Source organism: Oryctolagus cuniculus, chromosome 3 (genome assembly GCF_964237555.1).
Source record: "Oryctolagus cuniculus chromosome 3, mOryCun1.1, whole genome shotgun sequence".
In the NCBI taxonomy this organism is placed as follows: domain Eukaryota; kingdom Metazoa; phylum Chordata; class Mammalia; order Lagomorpha; family Leporidae; genus Oryctolagus; species Oryctolagus cuniculus.
In genome coordinates, this window is record NC_091434.1 from 76,461,921 (window position 1) to 76,484,430 (window position 22,510).

Here is a 22,510-nt window from a genome sequence, read left to right on the forward strand (position 1 = left end):
TAAAAATAATATAATATAATATAATAATTAAATAATTCCAATCTTGGACAGTTTATCTACTTCAACTTAAGAGTTTTTTCTTCAACATCTCTAAATATGGATAGTATTAACTACCTCTTTGGGTTGTTGTTAATAAATGAGGCCATTCAGTTACATTCAACAAATGACAACCCACACAGTTGGAAGCGGCAGTAATACAACAATACAGTAGCACAGGTGAAGTGCCTACGAGAAATCCAGAACCTGCTAAATGAATCTTTACCTCCCTTTCTCTTCAACAAACCCCCTCCTAAATAGAGGGAGAAACAGGAACATGTTTAGATTTTTTTTTCACTGAAAGTACGAGATGGTATCTGAGGACTCACCCATGTAAAGTCCTAGTCTTCCATCTTGTTGCACAGCTGTTTTGAGGACTAAGGATACTGAATTTAGACTTTACTTTTATCTCTAAATTTCAAGGCAGATTTTAAGAATGGTGATTAAAGTACCAAAATAAAGCAACTTGGAGGAATAATGAACATTGTCTACAAAATAAACTGATTATCAAATATGCTATCCAGTGATTTGAGAGTCCTCTTCTCATTATACACTATAATTCAATGAAAAAGTAGCACATCGGAAATGAATACTTAAGAAAAAGAAAAAATCAGACTTAAAAATGAGTTGTCAGGATAATGTGCCATGTTAGAAATGGATAATAATTAAAATATACCTCAAGGGCTAAGAAAGACATTCTCTCCCTTTTTTGTTTTTCTTCTTTAAAGAAAGGGAAGGAAGCCTTTTTGGTTAAAAAACAATATCAAAGTGGCCAAATCAATGATACTTATGGGAATTGCCAGTTTTTGATATCTGGGCCATATTATAATGCTCTATTTCCTTATTTTCTTGCCTAAACAGAATTTGCTTCGGGCAACTTTTTATCTGCGCTTTCCTGTGTAGAAACCAGAGATCTTTATTGAATTGTTTCAATAAGCTGCTTGACCTTAACAAAGCATTTAAACGGCACTGAGGCCCTGGTTTGAGCAGTGAAGTGTCTCAGCCTATCAGCTAGTTGCACACAGATGACTCATGTGAGTCACAGCTCAATGCAATTATAGGACTGAGAATTAAATTATAAATTTAATTCATAATTAAATTCACAAAGAGCACTTCTTGTTCAAGGCAATACACCTCTGAAATAGCTAACCCTTGATTGCTTATACAAATAATAAGAAACAGAGATGCTACCTAGTTCACAGGTTACCCAAAACAAACAGTTGTTTAAAGGTCCATTTGTAAGTTGGGTACCTGGAAATTGGAAGACCTTTTCATGAATAGAAACAAATCTCAGGGAATAGTTAGGCTTTTCACATAGAGATTAAGATTGTAATGATAAACAGGAAAAGAACGTTGTGGCAAAACTAATTGAATAAAATAAAAATTCAATAAGATGGTATATAAAATTCTATGATTTCAATGTGGTAAATTGAAAATAACAGAATGTAGTTTCAAATCTTTGTTCTGCTAACGACCTATGTGTTGAGTCAATGACTTGGGCCATATTGGTGGATGGGGGAGAATGTACATTTTTTTTTTCGATTCGTGAGAATTAGCTTTGGCTCTGTCCTTTGAGAAGTTACTCAGTACCTCATAAATGCAAGGAAGTAATTTAAACTCTAATCAAATCCTTTGATGAGCTGCATTTTCTGTATTCAATTTCTATAAGTTCAACAAGTGATTTATTGAGAGGCTTCTATATGCTGACTAGGAGCAAATTATTTAAAAAGACACTTAATAAAATAAGATCAGTGACAATCTTTAAGTTATCAATGAAATGAAAAGTAAGATAAAAATGAGATCTAATTATGCATCCACTAGATTTTCTGTTAGTTTAAAGCTGTCTACATCAAATGCCCAGAAGGATGTGAAACAACAGGAATGCTCATGTGTTGCTGGTGGGAGAGTGATATGGTGCAGCAATTTATAAATATAATCACTCATTTGCCATATTACTCAATAATACAATGATTTATCAAGAGAAAACAATTGTCCACACAAAAACTTTTGCATCAATGTTCATAGCTGCTTTATTCATCATAACTGGAAATAGCTCAAATATATAATAAATTGTAATGCAAATAGTATAGCAATTTAATGAAACACTATTCCACAATGAAAATTAATGTACTAATGATCTACTCATTGACGTGGATGAACCTCGAAATCATCATCTTTAATTAATGAAACTACATAAAAGTATTTACTACATGATTTCTTGTGTGTGAAAATTCCCAACAGTAAAAATGTAATTTGAAATGACAGAAAGCAGATTAGTGATCTCCTAGGCTAAGTAGTTAGAAAAGAATTTACTGAAAAGTACAGAAGGGAACTCCTTAGGAGATGAGAATAGTCCCTATTTCAATTGACAAGATGATTGTAAGCACGTACACCTTTTCCAAAGTTCACAAAAAGCACACTTCCAATGTGCATTGCCAGCTTTCCAGGAGCTTCTGGGGGATTAAACAACTGTTGGGGTAAAATGATGGGTTCTGGAATTTGGACCACAGTGATGTCAGAGGGTTTTTCAGAATCCATGGGAAAAAACTCTGAAGGGAAGGAGAAATTTCTGTTTGCAGAAGAAGCTTGTTCGCAGCAACGTATACCAGTCACATATGAACTTGAAAGAGAAAACTGTCCCAGACTCTCCAATGCCAGAGCTGCCAAAAATCTGAGTCTGGGGAAAATGAGGGGAACAGAGGGGTGAAGGAGAGAGGAAGCCAACAAGAGCTGACACAGGTTTCCACCAGCTTCCCTGGAAAGCTTAAATTACTGACCTGAGACCCTGCAAGTCTAATCCCCAAGTTGTCACAAGGGGTGTTGGAAATGTCATTCGGGGCAGGGGAACATGCTCTCATTGAATATACTTTAAGAGGAGACGGTAGAGAGGAAAATAAAGTTGTGTTTTAATTACAGAATATCTGCTATGCCAATGCAACTTCTGGACAAACAGGTAACACCATCAACTTCCCCTACACAACTCCTCTCCAGATCCAGTCAGATTTCCTAAAACACGTTGAAGCTTCCACCCTATCCATCAGTCAGTTGTAACTGGAATCTTCCCAGAGTGACTGCAAGAATGCAAATGCTGTTTTCCATCTCCAAGTCTGTGTGTAGATAAGGGTAGGTGTTAAAAATTTAAATGGTGAGGAAAGAGGCTTAAGAAGAGCAAGTAAAAAGTGTGTACACGGTTGGCTGTAAGTAGTGGTTAATAGTATTAGGAAGAGTTAGTGCTTTCTTGTTCTACTGTGCACAATGAGAAGGACTTAATTCTCCTGACAGGACACAGAGAACATTTGATCAGTGCAAAATGGAGCCTCGTCTCTGGGAAGAAAGAGGAAGGAAGGAGAGACTGAGGAAATTGGTAGAGGCAAAGATTAAAAAGAAGAAAAGTAAAAAAGAGAAAGGAATTCCTAGGTTCTTTGAGTCCCTACCATTTGGCTGGCTGGGGACATGATAAAAATCTTTTTAAATGTTTGCACCATCCTCTGGACCCCAAATACAACTCTCTAGGGATACTGTGCAACTGCCCAGATCTGAGTTCACCACAGTGTTGATGCTAGGACCAGGAATTCTTGCTTCTGGAGGGACCAGAGCATGGGATCTTACAAAGCATTGTGAATCCCTGAACTAGTCACGATCATGTTTCCCTGGCCCTGAGTATTTTTCTTTTCATTGAAATCATGGAAATTAAGTTGCTACCTTTGATTCATATCATAACACGTCACACAAGGAAGATGTTAGTGGTTGCTTATCATAAAAGAATTAAGAGGTCCTTTTGGACTTTGAGTTGAAGAAGGTAGTAGTATTTACAACAAATCTAAATGGATTCCTATCATTCTTGCTCATACTGTTGTAAAATGTCTCTCTGAAATTAGGCTGAGTTCCTGACTGGTTCCGTGGCAAGTGCTCCCTTTGGTCACACTGACATTTTTTAGAAAACATTAGAGACTCATATTGGTAGAGATTAGCTGTGTGATTGTTGTTAGAAAGGAACACAGCTAAGGAAGAGAAAATTAAAGTAAAAATGAACTGAAATGAAAAACAAAATACCTTAAAAAATAGAAATACCAAAAGAATAAAAGAGGAAAGTATCTTTTCTCATTCGCAATTCCATTTCATTTTCCCACATGGTTTTCAGTATAGAGAAACCAGCCACTAAGAATTAAGCCACTTGTTCCAACCCGGTATTTTTAATTCATGAAACACTCATGATACTTCATATCTTTTTTATTGTATATTTTCAAATTGAGCACTTTCCTATCTCATGTCTAGTAATATATCCATGGTGTTTTCATGGTTAACAGAAGAAAAGTTTGTAATAAAATACAATATTATATGCTCAAAAATAATGAGGAATAATAATAAAAATAATTAGAACTTGTCTTTATCTAGTTCCAAATATTTCTTCCAATTTAATACTTTATTTACGCAAATAATACATGTTTCTGCCTTATTTCCCATATAATATTTCCCTTATCTTATTTTGGTGACCAAGGTCAAATCAAATTATATGATGGAATGGAGGAATGACAAAGTAGATAGGAAACTAAGCCATTTAGACTTCTTGTTTATACCAGTTAGGGTGCAGGTTTCCTGGCCTACTTTTAACATAAGCTGTTTTCTTCATCCCCGTTGCAAGTGGTTTTTCACTGGTCCAATGGTCTGGCCACCGACTTCATGAGGGATTGGTAACTAGCCTTGAAGTACTCATCCACGACCGTGCTAAAATCTCTAATTAGGAGGCAGTTAGACTAAGGCAGCTCTTAGTACCCTGATTGCCTACTGAGGCAAATCAAAACCCAAGTAGACTAGAAAAATGGAAAGTTAAGCTTCACCAGTAAGAAAATGCCAACAAACTTATAACTAGGGATTTTTAAGGCCATTGTTTCACTTTAACCAATAAAATGTAGTCTGTATCTTCAGATTCATAAATCACTATCTGCCCAAACTCTTTGAAATTATAATGTGCTTAAATTTCTCTTTTTAATAGCTGGCAGCCTCTTAAGAGGAAGTGTGATTCAAAAGGCTGGTTCAATGAAGTCAGTGTATTTAGCTATTTAAGCCTGTGAAATTCACTTTCTCCGGAATTTGTCTGGGAGAATTGCATGACCAGCTATTCAGCTGCAAGAAAATAATAAAGTAGACCTTCAGAGAAATATCAAGATTTCATGAGAAAAAAAAATCATTATGCAGTGAGAGAGGACGCCTCTAGGGCTACCTAGAAACTGCGCAAGCTTTCTAGTTCTAGATTCAACACATAAACTCGTCTAACCCTGAAACTGTTTATTTTTAAGAAAGCTCAGGAAGTTTCTGTTACCTGAAAGCAAAGCGGAACCTTTAGCACCCTTAGTATCCTGTAGGGCATTGGATCTTATTTTGGTATATGGGTAGCAATTTGTGATACTCTACAATATTCTTTAATAAAATATCCTTGTCCTGTGGCCATGCCTAGGTTTCTGTGTCTACAGTAGGAATTGACCACTCAAGTAATCCCAGTACATCTGTAAGTAACTAAGTTATAAACCCATTCCTTATACCGAGTAACCCCTCTTTCCGTTGTCTTACATTCTACACCTACTTAAAGTGTTATGAGGTATGGCATCTTTTTTATCACTGTGATAATGCTCCATTAAAAATGTCCCAGTTTATCTGTAACATTATTAAATTATGGCTTCCAAAGCTGAAAACAAAAGGCCCTGCATAATGTAATCAACACAATTGGCTTGGATCATCACATTCCGAGTTCTGTGCAATTTTTGCCTGACTGTGTTAGACTTTTTTCTCAGATTAGTTACATAGTTGAATCAATTAAAACTTGTTAATAAAGGTATTAACCTTTTAAAATAAGTTTCAGGTAACCCACACTTTTCTACCTTGGGTTTAAATATAGTAGCTGGTTTTTTTATTTATGAAACAGGGAGACTGAATTGAGGGTGAGTCTCCCATCTCCTGGTTCAATCCTCAAATGCCTACAATGGTCAGGACTGAGCCAGTCTAAAGCTTGGAGCCAGGAACTCAACCCAGCTCTACCACATTGACGGCAGAAACCCAAATATTTGAGCCATCACTGGCTGCTGCCTCCAATGGTCTGCATCAGCAAGAAGTTGGAATCTGGAGCCAGAGCATAGTGCCAATAGTGGGAATCCCAAGTGGTGCTTAACTACTGTGCCAAGCAACTGCCCCAGTAGTAGGTTTTTCAGATCCAGAATCAGTATTATATTTGCAAGTTAAACTCCATCTTTGCGAGGCTAAATTTTACAATTCCTATATTGAATTCAATATATCTGACCATCCACCTCAGTTTCTTATGATCAATATTTCTCTAGTAAATATACCTATTTCACTCGTATGATCTATCACTTAATGCTTTCTAATCAAGTTAGTCTTCCTTTAGTGAAGGTTGGCTCCAAAGTGCAGAGCTAACATATCTTATTTTCAGAACTTCTAGATAGCCATACACAAAATCTTTACTAGTAGCTATCAATGATCAAAAATGAAAAAATTAAATATATCCAATGGATCCCATGCTGTTTTTGTAGTCAATATCATAAGCTTCCAGATCTGTTATGCTAGTCAGGTTGATTAAGGGTGTCTGGTATGTTCTTTCCTCTTTTTCTACAAGATGAGTGAGAATTCTCTTGAAACATGAGCAGATAATTTCAACTTTAGTCTGAGTGTCCTTAGAGTCTTTTTAGTATTTTTCTCTTAAACATTTCTATGATAGTACCTGTCACAGTCACTCAATAAGGGTCATTTTACTTGAAATGCAACACTTGAACAACCCTTAACTCTAAAGGAAATTACATATACAGCTATATAAATGAGGTAAAATTAAGATACATAAATCATAATCAAGTTTAAGCTCACATGCTACTCTGATGCTATCTCATTTTTTAAAAAGATTCATTTATTTGGGCCAGCGCCGCAGCTCAACAGGCTAATCCTCCGCCTTGCGTCACCGGCACACCAGGTTCTAGTCCCTGTCAGGGCACCGGATTCTGTCCTGTTTGCCCCTCTTCCAGGCCAGCTCTCTGCTGTGGCCCGGGAGTGCAGTGGAGGATGGCCCAAGTACTTGGGCCCTGCACCCCATGGGAGACCAGGATAAGCACCTGGCTCCTCCTTCGGATCAGTGCGGTGCGCTGGCCGCAGCGCACAGGCCACGGCGGCCATTGGAGGGTGAACCAATGGCAAAGGAAGACCTTTTTCTCTGTCTCTCTCACTGTCCACTCTGCCTGTCAAAAAAGAAAAAAAAAATTAATTTGAAAATCAGAGTTACAAAAAGAGAGAGAGACACACAGAGAGAGAGATCTTCCATCTACTGGTTCACTCTCCAGTCGGCCAAAATGGCCAGACCAGGCCACAGCAACGCCAGAAGCCAGGAGCTTCATCTAGATCTCCCACGTGAGTGTCAGGGGCCAAGCGCTTGGACTATTTTCCCCTGCTTTTCCAAGGCCATTAGCAGGGAGTTGCATCAGAAGCAGAGCAGTAGGGACATGAACTGGCACCCACACAGGATGTGGGCATCACTGGCAGAATCTTTATGTGTATGCCACAATGCTGGCCCCAGTGCTACATCATTTTTATGCATTAGAAGCAAATACATTTTAACACATCCTCTCCTTATTGTATAAATAACAGAATCACATTGCTCTGTATTTGGGGGTTAAAAACAAAACATTGATTTGTGAAATAAGAATATCTTAAATGTATCAAAATAGTATGCCACCCTTTTCTAAAATTTATTTTTTAGTGCTCTGGCTATAATAATAAATGGAAATGATTCAGGCCTTCCTCTGTTTCTCAGTCCCTAGAGGCAAATGGGCACTATAATTCCATTTTTGTATGTCCTCTTGATGGCTCTTCTTGCTATTCACATGAAACTTCTTGTCCCAATAAAGCTTTTTAGTTGTAAATACTTATTGATATTGTATCTTCCATTTGGTACACTTTTAATGAAGAGTAGTAATTCTATGAATTATGATGCCAGATTCAGATGAAACATCATTGTCAACTATAACATAATAACATAATGCAGCCCATCCCCGCACGGAGCTTCCCATTCCCACAGACACAACTGCACTTAATCTAAAACACACAGTAAAGGGTTGAATATTGTACTGAAGGAGCAAACAAAATGACCCAAGACCAGAAAAATATAACAAATTCAGAGATTTGGGGAATTTTTTAGGCTCATATTTCTATACTATGGACAATCTTATGGCTCTAGTCATAAAATCCTTGTTGGCCCCCTTCCTCCCACTTCCTAATTTTAGCCCCCTTGCCATTCTTTGAGACAGGGAGGGTTTCTAAAGTATTTCTGGAAAATCATGTACAAGAAGGCATTGCCCAGTGGAAAAGGGTACACAGTCACAATTCCTCTAATACTTCCACAGCCAAGATTTCACTCCACTATCTGCTCCAGTTTTCAATTTCTCTGGCTGATATTGTCAATAGTACTTTTTAAACAAGATTGATGCCCTAGCCAGATCATATTATGGGTATGTAGTATCATTTACCCTAGACTAACTAAACTGATACTAACTAAAGCTGAAACATTGCAAATGGAAATTTATTGAAACAGAGGAGTAAAAAGATCAAAACGGATAAATGAGCTCTTATTTATTCTAGTGTAACTTTCGTAGTTCACTTTGGCTAAGAAATGTTAACAAGTACATAATTTCAATTCTTCAACTCTACAATTGAAGGTGTGTCTTAAGCATGTCTACTAATGATTAATAAAACTTGGCAATATTGGAAAATAAATCTGTTTGCTTATCTATTTTCTTGTATCTCTTTATTCAAATTATACTGGGCACAAAATGACTAAGCCATAACCAGCACACACCTCCAGCCCTGCAGCCTAGAAAACAGCTCATGAACTTACAAAGAGCATATTATGAGCTGAAAGCAAGAAGGATCAGATTTCAGTTTGGATTATGCATGGAAAACTTCTTTCCACACAGACTTTAAAATCACATTTTCACATATGCTGAGAGTACAGGCAGTGGAGAGAAAGATGCTGAGAGTTCACACCAAGACCAAGTCAGAGCTGCTGCTCTGCTGGACCTGTCCTCGGTGAACAACCAAAGACTAAGAAGACAGACCTGGGCTGAGCCGTGCTGACCAAACACTTAAAATTTAAGGACAAGACACACAGAGGAGGGCCCATGCCATACTGACAGAGAGGGTGTTCTGGTAGCTAAGCTAGCAGGATTTCTGACTAGTTCATATGTGAGGCAAGACTGAAAAGACCAAACCTCAAGGACTTACAATGTACTATATATGCATATGGTGGTAAATCATGTATCTTTACTAATATGAAGTCTAATAAAATACAATGAACCTACCTGCTACTTCCATGAGGAATGCAGTCAGTGAATTTCTTCAGTTGCTGTTATGGGGAAATATCCAGAGTGGGTGACTCCTACTTGAGTATTAGAATCAGCATCTTGGCACCAGAGAAGGTGATGATTAAGGGTTAAATTTCTGTGTGAATTACAGAGAATTCCAAAATAATAGTAGTTTAAGCAAGATTGAAATGTACTTCCTTCTTATATTTCCATGAACCACCCAGACCCAGCCTCTCTGCCAAGGACTCACACCCGTCTCTTGTCACTCAGCCATCTTCAAGATGAAGTTTCCAGTGATTCAGGATAAAGCTCCAGCTTAAGCCATCAGGTCTCTGCACTTCACCCAGTCAGAAGAAGTGAAACAGAGGTAAGAGTACTGCTATCCTTTGCGTTAAGAGCACACAGTACATCTGGATCCTAATGGGCCAACTTAGCAACATGATCATTACCGGTTTGCATGTGAGAATGTGAATTTCAGTCATCTTTCTAGGTGGCCAAGGTCTAGACAAAAGCAGTCTCATGGTGGGACAAGGGAAAATAGCACAAAAATCAGTCTCTGCTACAGTAACCAAAAGTCCCTCTACCATATGCAATTTTGGCCTGACAAAGTATTCTTTTCTGTTTGGGTATAGCATTATCAAACATTTATTGAGAGCTCATTAGTGCCAAAAGCTAACTAAATCATTTTAAAATAGTGTATTGAGTTGAGCTGTGTTCCCCAAAAAGGTTTGTTAAAGTCTTAACCACTAACACTTCAGAATGTGAGGAAATAGGGATTTGAGCTTTGATTTCTTTTTCTGACTCCAGAGCCTAAACTCAAAATCTGCTATACTAACTAAATAATTAACCAAAAACCACAGGATTTTTAGATCTATCATCATTTTTTGCTTGGATACCATGAGAGAAAACTGTGAGGTAGTATGCCCTATATTAGGTGATGGTTTTATCTAATAGGTCTCTTTATTGCATAATATTATAACCTATCATTAAAACAGGGATGCTTTTGAGAATGAAAAAGATGTTACTCATTATTGCAGGGGAAAATGAAGCAGAAACAAAGACTACCTAAGGTAAAACAGAGTTTAGATTTATGCCAGTCAATTTTTAGCTCGTGCCTCAGTGCCGCATTCACCCTGACTTCTAACCAGAAATGTCACTGTGGTGACTCTACAAATAATTACAAGAAGAAAACATCAAAATAATAATTATGGCACCAAGAGAATAAAATATGAATTGAGGAACAACATATGGTTCATATAAGTCAATCCCAAAAAGTGATTTTACAAATAAAGCCTTAAAAAGAAACAAAGGTCTATCATGTGTAAGACTGCATATTACTGATCTATTTGTTATGACAACTAAACCAACACCTCGGCACTGTGGAGAATATAAAGCACCTATTTCTTTTTTAAATAAAAATCACCAGTGGCTCCCTCTAAAGACTGCTTCCCAAGACGGAGGAATAAGGGACTCTCAGGGACGTGGGTTGAAAGTTTCTATCTCTGTTCTCATCCCAACTTGAACATAAAATATGTTAGAAAGGAAGAACTTCCTAAATTCAGATGTCTGCCAGGAGAGAGCCTCTGATTATTTCTAAGAGAGCTAAATGCTCTTCGAAGTCCACTACCCCAAACCATAACCCCCTAGTGACTAAAAGTAATATTCCTACATGTATGGTATGTTATCTACATAATTGTACAGTCCTATAAAAAGCTCAGATTAAAGCTCTCTATATTACTGGCCCCTGGTTCCTGGGGCCCCTGTCTGAGTCTAAGACAGACTCAATAAAATTGTTTTTGTTCATGTAAATATGCACTTACCCAACAAACAAAACACTGTATAATCTGACTAAACTGTAGGGTTCTAAGATGTTAACTGTGTTTAGCCCTGCATGGGAGGGTTGGTAGTGATTCCATGTGTTTCTTTCTTCTTTGAGCTTTTTCATTGAGAATATTGTACTTCTGAAGTTATATTAAATAACAATTTTTTAAAATGGTGTATTATTTTAAGATTTTATTTATTTATTTGAGAGGTAGAGTTAACAGACAGAGAGGGGGAAAGAGAGAGAGAAAGGTCTTCCATCTACTGGTTCACTCCCCAAATGACTGCAATGGCTGAGGCTAGGCCAGGCTGTAGTCAGGAGCCAGGAGCCTCATCCAGGTCTCCCACATGGTACAGGGGCCAAAGGACTTGGGCCATCTTCTACTGCTTTTCCAGGCCATAAGCAGAGAGCTGGATTGGAAGAGGAGCAGCCAGGACATGAACAAGTGCCCATATAGGAAGCTGGCGCCACAAGAAGAGGCTTAGCCCACTATGCCACAGCACCGGCCCCTACAATTATTTTTTACAGTGGGAAAAATGTCCTTAAATTACCACAAAAAGTAGCTATAAAAAAAAGCATTAAAAATGTGTACATAAGATCCTATCTTAGGTAGCTTTCACTGTGTAACAACTAACTTCAACTTAGTGTCTTAGAAAAAATAGTCAACATTTATTATCTCACATTTCTGGTGTATCAAGAATTCAGGAGCAATTTGGGTGGGTGGCTGAACCTCAGGATCTCTCAGGAGGCTGCCATTAGGGTGCTGGCAGGGCTGCAGTCATCTCACTCACATGGCATTATCAGGAGGCCTTGGCACATCACCATGCCGGCCTCTGCATGAGGAGGTTGAATTTGGCCACTACATGGCAGCTGGCTCCTTCCAGAGTCAGTGATTTGAAAGGAAGGCAGAAACCACAATGATCCATATGGCTTATTATCAGACATTACTGTTCCATAATGTGCTATTCATTAGAAGACAATCACTAAGTGTAGCCCACACTCACGGGAAGGAAAATTAAACCTCACCTCTTAAAAGGAGTATCTAAGAATTTGTGGACATATTTTAAAATCACCACAAACTACACACATCAAAATAAAACAACATCTATACATACACATAATATATAGAAAGAAATGTTAAAGTTACCATGAGAGTAGAAATATAATAACATAAATCTGTCCCCTTTTCACTTTCCTTTTTTGTCATCTATAAAGGGAAGTTTCACAAGTTTTGTCAAAACACAATCCCAATGTATTGGGGTCAATAGGTGAAGGTAATTGTATCTACTCAATAGATTAACCTGGGCAGAATGGAGATCTTTAGAACATTTATTTCTCTTCTTCATAAATATGGTATATCTCCACCATTTACTTAGATAGTATTTAAAGTCTCTTGATGGTCATAATTTTCTCAGAAGAGATATGCATTTTTATATTTGGTTGAATTTATTCACAAGTATTTAATATTTTCTGACATTACTATATTAAACTGTAATATCTAGTTGTTTGTTGTTGCTGCAAAGAAATTAATGCATTTTATTCAGATCTTATAAATATAGTCAGATTCCTAAACTTTATATTATATCTTGTATTATTTTCTCTTTTATTCTTTTGGATTTCCTTGTTAAACTATTTTATCATCTGAAATAATGAAAGTGATTTTTTTAAAGATTTATTTATTTAAATCCAGAGCTACACAGAGAGAGAGAGAGACAGACAGAGAGAGAGAGGGAGAGACAGAGAGGGAAAGAGAGGTCTTCAGTCCTCTGGTTCACTCCCAAGTGGCTGCAATGGCCAGGCCAGGATCAGGCCAAAGCCAGGAGCCAGGAGCTTCTTCCGGGTCTCCCACATGGGTCACGGAGGCCCAAACACTTGGGCCACTTTCTACTGCTTTCCCAGGCCATCTGCAGAGAGCTGGAGGGGAAGTAGAGCAGCCAGGACTTGGACCAGCCTCCATATGGAATGCAGGCATCACACGTGGTGGATTTACCAGTTATGCCACAACGCCAGTCCCTGAAAATAATGAAAATTTTATTTCTACTTTTCTGATTCAAGGTTCTGAATGACATAGCATTAAAAAGGAGCTCCACGAAAGAACGGGGCCATCAAAGAAGGGAGGAGAGAACTTCCACTTTGTGACTATGACCCTGTCGGAATAAGATCAAAGTCGGCGAACTCAAAAGGCTTCCATAGCCTTGGCAATCCATGACTAGAGCCTAGGGAGATTACTGACGCCATAAACAAGAGTGTCAAATTGTTAAGTCAACAACAGGAGTCATTGTGTATTTACTTCTCATGTGGGATCTGTCCTTAATGTGTTGTCCAATGTGAAGTAATGCTATAACTAGTACTGAAACAGTATTTTACACTTTGTGTTTCTGTGTGGGTGCAAACTGATGAAATCTTTACTTAATATATACTAAATTGATCTTCTGTATATAAAGATAATTGAAAATGAATCTTGATGTGAATGGAATGGGAGAGAGAGCGGGAGATGGGAGGGGTGCGAGTGGGAGGGAAGTTATGGGGGGGGAAGCCATTGTAATCCATAAACTGTACTTTGGAAATTTATATTTACTAAATAAAAAAATAAATAAAAAAAGGAGCTCCACGATTCACAAGAAGTTAGAAGATGTGTATAAAAAAATTTGACTCATATAGGGTAGATTCCCCAAATATACAAGTAATTTATTAATTTTTTTTACAGGCAGAGTTAGTGAGAGAGAAAGACAGAGAGGAAGGTCTTCCTTTTTCCGTTGGTTCACCCTTCAATGGCCGCTATAGCCGGCGCATTGCGGCCGGTGCGCTGCGCTGATCTGAAGCCAGGAGCCAGGTGCTTCCTCCTGGTCTCCCATGCGGGTGCAGGGCCCAAGGACCTGGGCCATCCTCCACTGCACTCCTGGGCCACAGAAGAGAGTTGGACTGGAAGAGGAGCAACCGGGACAGAATCCCATGCCCCAACCAGGACTAGAACCCGGGGTGCCGGCGCTGCAGGCAGAGGATTAGCCTAGTGAGCCTCAGCGCCGGCCCTAATTTATAAATTTTTCAACAAGGACTAATAATTGACACAAAAAGTAAAAAAAAAAAAAAAAAGTGTAAAGGCTGTAAAATCCAATTCCCAAAAAATACAGCGCAAATATTTAATTAATATATACAAGATGTTCGCATCAATATAAATTAGGAAAAGGCAAATTTGTATTATAATCGTACACATTTAAACCCACAAGAACAACAAAATTTTAAAAAGGAAACTAAATCCTGGTGTTGTTGACAATAAAGAAAACAGGAATTCTGTCACTGCTGGTGCCAGTGTAACTAGTACTGTCAATTTGTAGAGCAATTTAGTAATATTTAGTGGCATTGAGGTTGCTCACAACCAACCACCCAACAGTGCTAGTAGAAGAATATAATGTCTTTTAGTTTTATATTTTAATGTCTTTTAGTGAGTGGGTAGCTAACTGAATTGTGAGGCAGATAAAATTAATGAACTGTATCTGCATATAATCATGCATCTTGATAACAGTGTGTAATGAATAACCAAAAATGTTAGTGGGAAAATAAAATGTACAACATGGAATCATCTTTGTAAATCTTGAAAACAAGATCACATTGTTATATAAGCATGCTTCAATCAGTTCATGGTTGGGAGGGAGTTCAGCCGAGCAGTTGTGACTCCAGATAGGTCACCCATGGCCCTTATTGGAGCTCCTGGATGTGAGTTCCAGCTCCTGATTCCAGTTTCCTGTTAAACGGACCCTGGGAGGCACTGGTAATGGCTCAAGTAATTGGGCTGGCTCCTTCTGTCCAAGTAGAGGACATACATTGAGTCCCCAGCTCCCAGCTCTGTCCCCAACCAATCCCAGCTGGTGGATGGGAGCTGTCTTTGTCCCTCTCTGTCTACCTGTCTCTGCCTTACAAATAAATAAAAAGGGTGTTTTTTTTTTTAAACGTTCATGGGGAAATGGCATTAAAAGATAAGCTTATCTTGGTGCAAACAATTTTTGAAACCTAGGCATACTTTCTTCATAATATACATTGTTGGTGAACATGAAATACCCTGTTCTCTACATCATACACCCTAAGTTCATGAATTGAGTGACTCCAGAGGTGATAGGAGGGGGGAAGGAACACGGCAGAGAAATAGAGTTTCTATTATGAAATTAAATATTAATTTTCACAATTTATTTATTTTTTAAATATTTATTTTTTATTTGAAAGACAGAGTTACAGAGAGAAGTAGAGAGAGAGTCTTCCATCCGCTGGTTCACTCCCCAGATGGCCGCAACGGCCCAAGCTGCGCCGATCCAGAGCCAGAAGCCAGGAGCTTCTTTCGGGTCTCCCACGCAGGTGCAGGGGCCCAAGGACGCAGGTGCAGGGGCCCAAGGACTTGGGCCATCTTCTACTGCTTTCACGGGCTATAGCAGAGAGCTGGATTGGAAGTGGAGCAGCCAGGTCTCAAACCATTGCCCATATGGGATGCTGGCACCTCAGGCCAGGGCATTAACCCGCTGCGCCACAGTACCAGCCCCAATTTTCACAATTTAAAGAAAATACAACAAAAGGTTAACATTAATTTGATAGTAGAGCGTTATGCGGTAATTATTTTATAACTCTCCAGTTTTTCCATGTTTTAAAAGAAATGCCAATGAAAAAGAACGTATTGATCAGCGGGTAAGTACCGCGGTCACTCCACCACTCTCACTGACCCTGAAACTATTTCACCTGTTACTTTCTCTCTGCATTCACCCTGGGCCTCAGTTTTCATGACCGCAATCTAAGAAAGGGAGCGGATGGCTGTTTCACAGTCTTCGCATACTTCGGGGCTTTCCATTTCCCAGCCCCTCGCATCTGTCTTCCTTTCAACACTGATGACCCGAATCCAACAATCCAATTCTGAAACGTTACCACGAAACTTTGACCGGAGCATGCTCCGTAACCAAATTTGCTAAAATCCCAGGGAGATTATTTGAGGGTCTTATTCTGTTTATTTTCTTACGACTCCTCCAAATTCCGTTTAACAGAAAAGCCCTAACTTCTCGCTGGTCATCTCTGCCATAGCAAAAGTATAAGAGGAAAGATGCGCTATTAGGGCAGATGCGCGGAGGGGCTACCGCGTTCTTCCTTGGGCTCTGACCCGGGCAAAGAGCAGCCAGCTTAGCAATGCGCTGCGGCGAGGCCCTCGTAACTTTGAACAGCTTGGACAGCGCACTGTGGATGGAACAAGTTGTACTTGGCAGCTTCGGAAACCATCGCTCTCCCTGTTCTGGGGGAAGGGAAGTGGGGGCGGGGGCAAAAAAGCCGGGGAAGGAGAGGGAGGGCTGCCCAGGTCGGCATCCGGAGGAGAGTGCATCTCGCTGGGCAAACTCGGGTGGGCAGGAGCCCTGGGCTTCGACAGCTCAGTGATCCCCGGGCTGCAGCCTGTGCAGCCCAGGGAGGGGTCGGGGGGCTGCGGGAGGAATCGGTCCCGCCAGCTCTCTGGCCGCTGGCGTCCAGCGCGGGCGAGGGGGTGGCGGAGGCTGCCCAGGCAGAGCGGGGCGCGCAGCCCCAGAAACTTCCACCTGCCCTGGACCGACACGCAGCCATGGGCTACCAGGGGCTGCAGCCCGTCATCCTGCCGCAGGTAAAACGCCACGGGGGCCGTCTCTGAGGCCCGTTCCTCTCAGGTTTTCTTCCCCTTAGCGAAGAGCTCAGCTGTCTTCACGTGGCGTCTGGGTTTAGCACCGCGGAAGGTTCTCCGGGAGGGAAGAAAGTTTTGCTTTGATTTTTTTTTTTTTTAATTGGCAGGCACTTTTCACTATAACTTCTTTAATTTCACTAAATCACATCGTCGACTTCCCTAACAGATCCTGTGTCTGGGGCTCCATGCAGTATTTGAGCGAGTGTAATGTGGCCATTCTAGGACAGAGTTTGCTTCGAAAGTTCTGTTGAACGAAGAGCTGTTACTGCTGTTCTTTGCTATTTTCCTCCTCCTAATTTTATTACCCTTATTGAGAATACTTATTACTGCAAATAGCGTGTTGGTATCCGGTGTTGCATATTTGTCTGACATTTTCTAACTTTTGATTGAGTAATGTCTGTTCAATCTCCATTTCATCTATTAAACTAGGGAGATGTAGATGATAGAGAAACCCTGGTTTCCAATCAGGAGAACAAAGGCAAAACCTACCAGTCTGCTGCTGTTTTCAATGTTGTCAACTCCATTATAGGATCCGGTATAATAGGTGAGTGTTTTGTTTTTAATTTAAAGTGAATACTCCAAATTTAGAATAAATGTGCAGCTTGCATTCATTATGTTTAAGGAAAAAAAAATGGTAGTGAGAATGTTGGTAACTTTCTCCCTGAGCGGCTTTCATTTCCCCTCTAGTTGTAGCATACCTCTGCCTATTATGGTGAAGAGGGGGTTGTGCCTCACACGGCACAGCTGGGCATTCATCGCATAGAGAGATTAAGGTGGAGCTGCACCTGGGAGATGCTGAGGTTTTTAGGCTGTGTGTCAATTGATAGTTACTTAATTTTGTGTTTTTCTTTTTGCCAAAGTATCCACCGTTACTTGAAATACATTAATAGGGCCTTATGGAAGTATCAGACCTCCAGATATTTGTAAATATTGCAGGTACAAAAGTTGAATGCAAAAATTTATCAGTCTTGTGAAAAATTAAGTGCATACAGCATTTCCTTCCCTATTCCTACAATGCTGAATTATTTACTACAAACTTACTGTGACACCGTAAATTTAAATATCATTGATTCAGTAACACTGATGTGATTGAAAATACACATTATTGCTTAAACAAAGGAGCTGAACATTCAGAAGGAAAAAGAAATGAACAGCTCGAATTTTTCCTATGTATTAGAAACAATGGAAAAATTCTGAAAAAAAAAGAATTAAAAGTGCATTGCATGACAGTAATAAAACCAAGTATGTTTCAGTTTTTTTGTTTTGTTTTGTTTTGTTTTGTTTTTTACTATTTGAGAACATTCACTTTTTAAAAAGGCAGGGACAAAGCAAAATCCTGCAAACTACAAGACTCATTGAGAAATAACATTTTATTACAAAGTCTTGACATTTTAGTCTCAGTCATCACCCACTGGAAAATGGACTGCTGAGTTCACTTTCACCAGCTGATGTACTGCTGGATTTTGAGTTTTTCCATATGTAGACCTTAGTTTTCAATGATGAATAAAATGATGGGTCTTGAGGTGAAGTAGAAGCGAGGGAGAGGGGGAGGTGCGGGGCCTTGTTGCAGTAGGCTGATCCTCTGCCTGCGGGGCTGGCATCCCATATGGGTGCTGGTTCTAGTCCCAGCTGCTCCTCTTCTGATCCAGTTCTCCGCTATGGCCTGGGAAAGCAGTAGAAGATGGTCCCCTGCACCCGCATAGGAGACCAAAAGAAGCTCCTGGCTTCAGATCAGCTCAGTTCTGGCCATTGCGGTCATTTCGGGGGTGAACTGATGGAAGGAAGACCTTTCTTTCTGTCTCTCCCTCTCAGGGTCTGTAACTCTACCTATCAAATAAATAAATAAAATCTTAAAAAAAAAAAAAGTTGGGGCTGGTGCCATGCCTCATTTGGTTAATCCTCCGCCTGTGACGCCAGCATCCCATATGGACGCTGGATTCTAGTCCCAGTTGCTCCTCTTCCAGTCCAGCTCTGCTGTGGCCCAGGAGGGCAGTGGAGGATGGCCCAAGTGCTTGGGCCTTACACCCGCATGGGAGATCAGGAAGAGGCACCTGGCTTCTGGTTTCGGATCAGCGCGGCGCCGGCCGTAGCGGCCATTTAGTGGGTGAACCAACAAACGGAAGACCTTTCTCTCTGTCTCTCTGTCTATAACTCTACCTGTCAAAAAAAAAAAAAAAAAAAAAAAGGCAGCAAGTGGAGGCAAAGACGTCAGACTATGCTCAGCTCCACCTGGCAGTGTTCTAGAGCCAATTCCCAGGACCCTTCTCTGCTCCTGAATTTCTCCTCTGCTTTTCTGTCAGCACATAAGGAAGAGCGGGGACACATCTGCTCTCTATACGTTCTAGAGCACATGGCACCTTCACCCAGAAGGAAACATTTCTGTGAACTGGTGTCTATTTTTCATTTGCTGCTTTCTAATTCTCATTCCATCACACCCTCAACTTGCTCTCCTGACGAGTCACTGCATGAATAACTTTATATGCTGAAATACATATCAATATGCTAACCTTTTAACATTGTGCTATGTGTTGCTTGTAACTCTGCCATGTAAATATGTAATTTACATAACCTGTTACATACATAACTTGGGAAGAATTACTGTATTTTGATTTGTTACTAATGTGAGGAATGGGGAATTTTATGTGTGTTTTTTTTTTTTTTTTCCAGGACTGCCTTATTCAATGAAGCAGGCTGGGTTTCCTTTGGGAATACTGCTTTTACTCTGGGTTTCATATGTTACAGGTAAAATACTATATGATTACTTATTTCTGTGATTTCAATTGTATCATGACTACTTACATACACACACTCCGCAATAGAATTTCCAAGTTAATTAAAAAGTGCATCAAAGAAACCTAAAGAATTTAAGCATTTATGTCAAGGAGATTTACTTGTTTTACTAATCCTTTAAACAGATTAGAAAAGTTGAAGAGCATCATATGTTACCAAAACTAAATCCTTTTCATGCGCCTTTATGCTTTATGCAGAAAGTGGTAGATGGGAGAGTCACAGCAAGGGTTGATTAAGGCTAAATGAAGATTGTGCTGTGATAGTACAGGTGGCAGGGCTTCGTGAGCAGGTGCATGTGAATGAGCAAATTTTCAGCCGTGTTTGTGCAGGTGGAGCTGAAATCCTGCTGCTCACCCAGCAGGTTTCACCCCTCCCAACCTGGCCCCCTGCCTGCCCACACTCCCAGCCTACCATTGTCTTTCTATGCCGCCATAAGGTGCTTGTATTTCATGGCTTCTCTTCTGCTCCCCACTTTTCATGGCACATGTTCACTTATGCCCATGTTTTGTCACTCCTTTATCTAAATGCGGCTTTTTAATCTCACAGTGATTTCTTTTCCTGCCATCCTCATCCTTGCGCTGTTATCCTATCAGTTCACCTTATGCCTAATGCAGCATCTTTCTTCTACCTTGGGATCACCAAAGAATAGGCAGTGATCATAAGTAGACACCACCTACAGTGTTGCTGCTGTGGTGACCACTGTCTGTGATCACATAGATGCCTGTACAGCCCAGCACAAAACACAACAGCTGTCCCTCCTCAGGAGGGATCAGTGAGTTAGGATGCTCCCTCCCCTGGTTCAAGGACTTGGACCATATTCCACTGCTTTTCCAAGCCATAGCAGAGAGCTGGATCGAAAGAGGAGCAGCTGGGACTGGAACTGGCACCCATATGGGATGCCAGCACTGCAGTTGGCGGCTGTACTCTGCCACAGTGCTGGCCCCTTCTTTTGCACTTTAAAAAAAATTTATTTATTTATTTATTTATATGAAAGGCAGAGTGACAGAGAAAGAGAAAATGAGTCCTCCCATCAGCTGGTTCACTCTCCAAATAGCCCCGAATAGCTCCAGGCTGAAGCCAGGAGCTAGGAACTCCATCTTGGTCCCCCATATTGGTGGCAAGGATACAAACATTTGGACCATCATCTGCTGCCTTCCCCAGTGCATTGGTAAGGAGGTGGATCAGAGTAATGGAGACCTGAATTGACACTCTGATATGGGATGTGGGTGTCTCAAGCAGTGGCTTAACCATCTGTGCTGCAATGCTGGCCCCTCTTTTATCTTTGTAAGACCTCTTATGAGATATGTTCATTTCAACAGATAGTTTTGTTTTAAAAGTGCTGTTTTCATGTTTGTGAAATGTTTAAGAATGAGAAAGATTTATAAATATTTGCAACAAATAATTTTTAAATTTGCTTTATGATTTTTGTATTAATGATTAAAATAATTTTGTCCAAGTATATATGAGGATTTAAAAGAAAACTCCCCTGTTAAAGAACATCATTTGATTCACAGATTATTTTATAATTTACTACAGTATATTTAAGGGAAGATAAAAAGATTATAGTGATTGATATTTGAGACCCATATTTCTTAACCAGATGAAAACATTCATAATTAGTATTGACTAAATTAATATCAAATTATTAAGTGCAATACATTTGGAATTATTACAAAATACAAATAAACAGTTCCCAACACCCGTGGAACTGGTTGCCTCCTCTCGCTCACACCTCTGTGGTCCTCTTCCTTAGTCAAGAAGTTACAACTTAGCTGTCCTGCCACCAGCATCTATGTATTTTCTTATCAGTCTGTCATGCTTCTGTAAGAGTTGTTATCCTGTGACTCCTCCAATCAAAACAGCCCAACACTCTATAATGAAGGCAACAACTACAACAAAATCATTGCATCCAAATTCCTTCATAGTTTGGCCATCTTCTGCATTTTAGTCTCATTCCCAGTTGCTCACATCTTTCACACCCCATCACCAATCCTTTCATGAAGACCGAGTTTGGCCACTCTGAACTGTTTCATTCCCCACAAAGAGGCTGAGTTTCCAATGGCGGTTCTTCTGCCTCACGATCCTTTTGCCTGTCTCGTGAAGTCCTGTTCATCCTCGCCTGCAACATTCAACTCTCCAACTCTTCTGAGAGTTTTAAGCAAAGAAAATAGAATGCAGCATCTTTTTTTCCTTGGAGATTATTTCTAAAAGTCTATTAGATCATTTAAGATGACATCTAGCAATGTGATGTTGACATGGATTCATTCAACAAATACATAGCAAGAGTCTTCAGAGAGCTCATGGAAATGCATATTTAAAAAAATAATTCATGTATTTCAAAAGTTTTGCACAAACATAAACATCTTTAAATCTCATTTTCTTGAATATTTTGAGGTCCCCTCAATTTGTGCCAAACATTGGCCTACTGGACCAAAGAATGTTATCTGTGCCTTTCTGAAACTCATAATGTAATGTGTCAGACAGATAAAAAGCATGTAATTGTAATACCTCATGGAAAGTACCATATAAGAATTTGTGCATGATTATGGTCACACAGCAATGAACCCAGCCTCAAAAGAAAAGGAACATTCTGGGGGAGGAGGAGATGTCCCTACTGAGTGTTTATCAGATGGAAAAAAAATGTGAGTTAGCAGAGAAAATGCAACAGTACTCTAAGCAGATGGAAATTTAGAAATGCAAAAGGAAAATATGCAAGGGATTGAGGCCAACTCCAGTATTGGGTTGATAATCATCAGTAGAAAGAGGGAAATTAGACAAGGCTGCTGAAGCAAACAGGAAAGCTCTCATGTAATGACAACCATGACCATTTCC

General features: G+C 39.7%; 1 protein-coding gene across 4 annotated transcripts in view; it reads left to right on the forward strand.

Annotated features, from left to right (window-relative positions):
• Positions 1-16,275: 16,275 nt before the first annotated feature.
• The window catches only part of SLC38A11 (solute carrier family 38 member 11), a 59,687-nt gene continuing 53,452 nt past the window's right edge, over positions 16,276-22,510 (forward strand). For 2 of the 4 annotated variants that reach the window (XR_517064.4, XM_008258684.4), the window contains exons 1-3: positions 16,276-16,831; positions 17,318-17,432; positions 19,556-19,630. Coding sequence is in view for 3 of the 4 variants with exons in the window: in XM_008258684.4 (XP_008256906.2) it covers positions 16,793-16,831; positions 17,318-17,432; positions 19,556-19,630 (229 nt within the window). In the remaining variant the exon portion in view is untranslated. The remainder of the gene's footprint in view (positions 16,832-17,317; positions 17,433-19,555; positions 19,631-22,510) is intronic. The other 2 variants (XM_008258681.4, XM_008258682.4) reach the window with 2 other exon arrangements.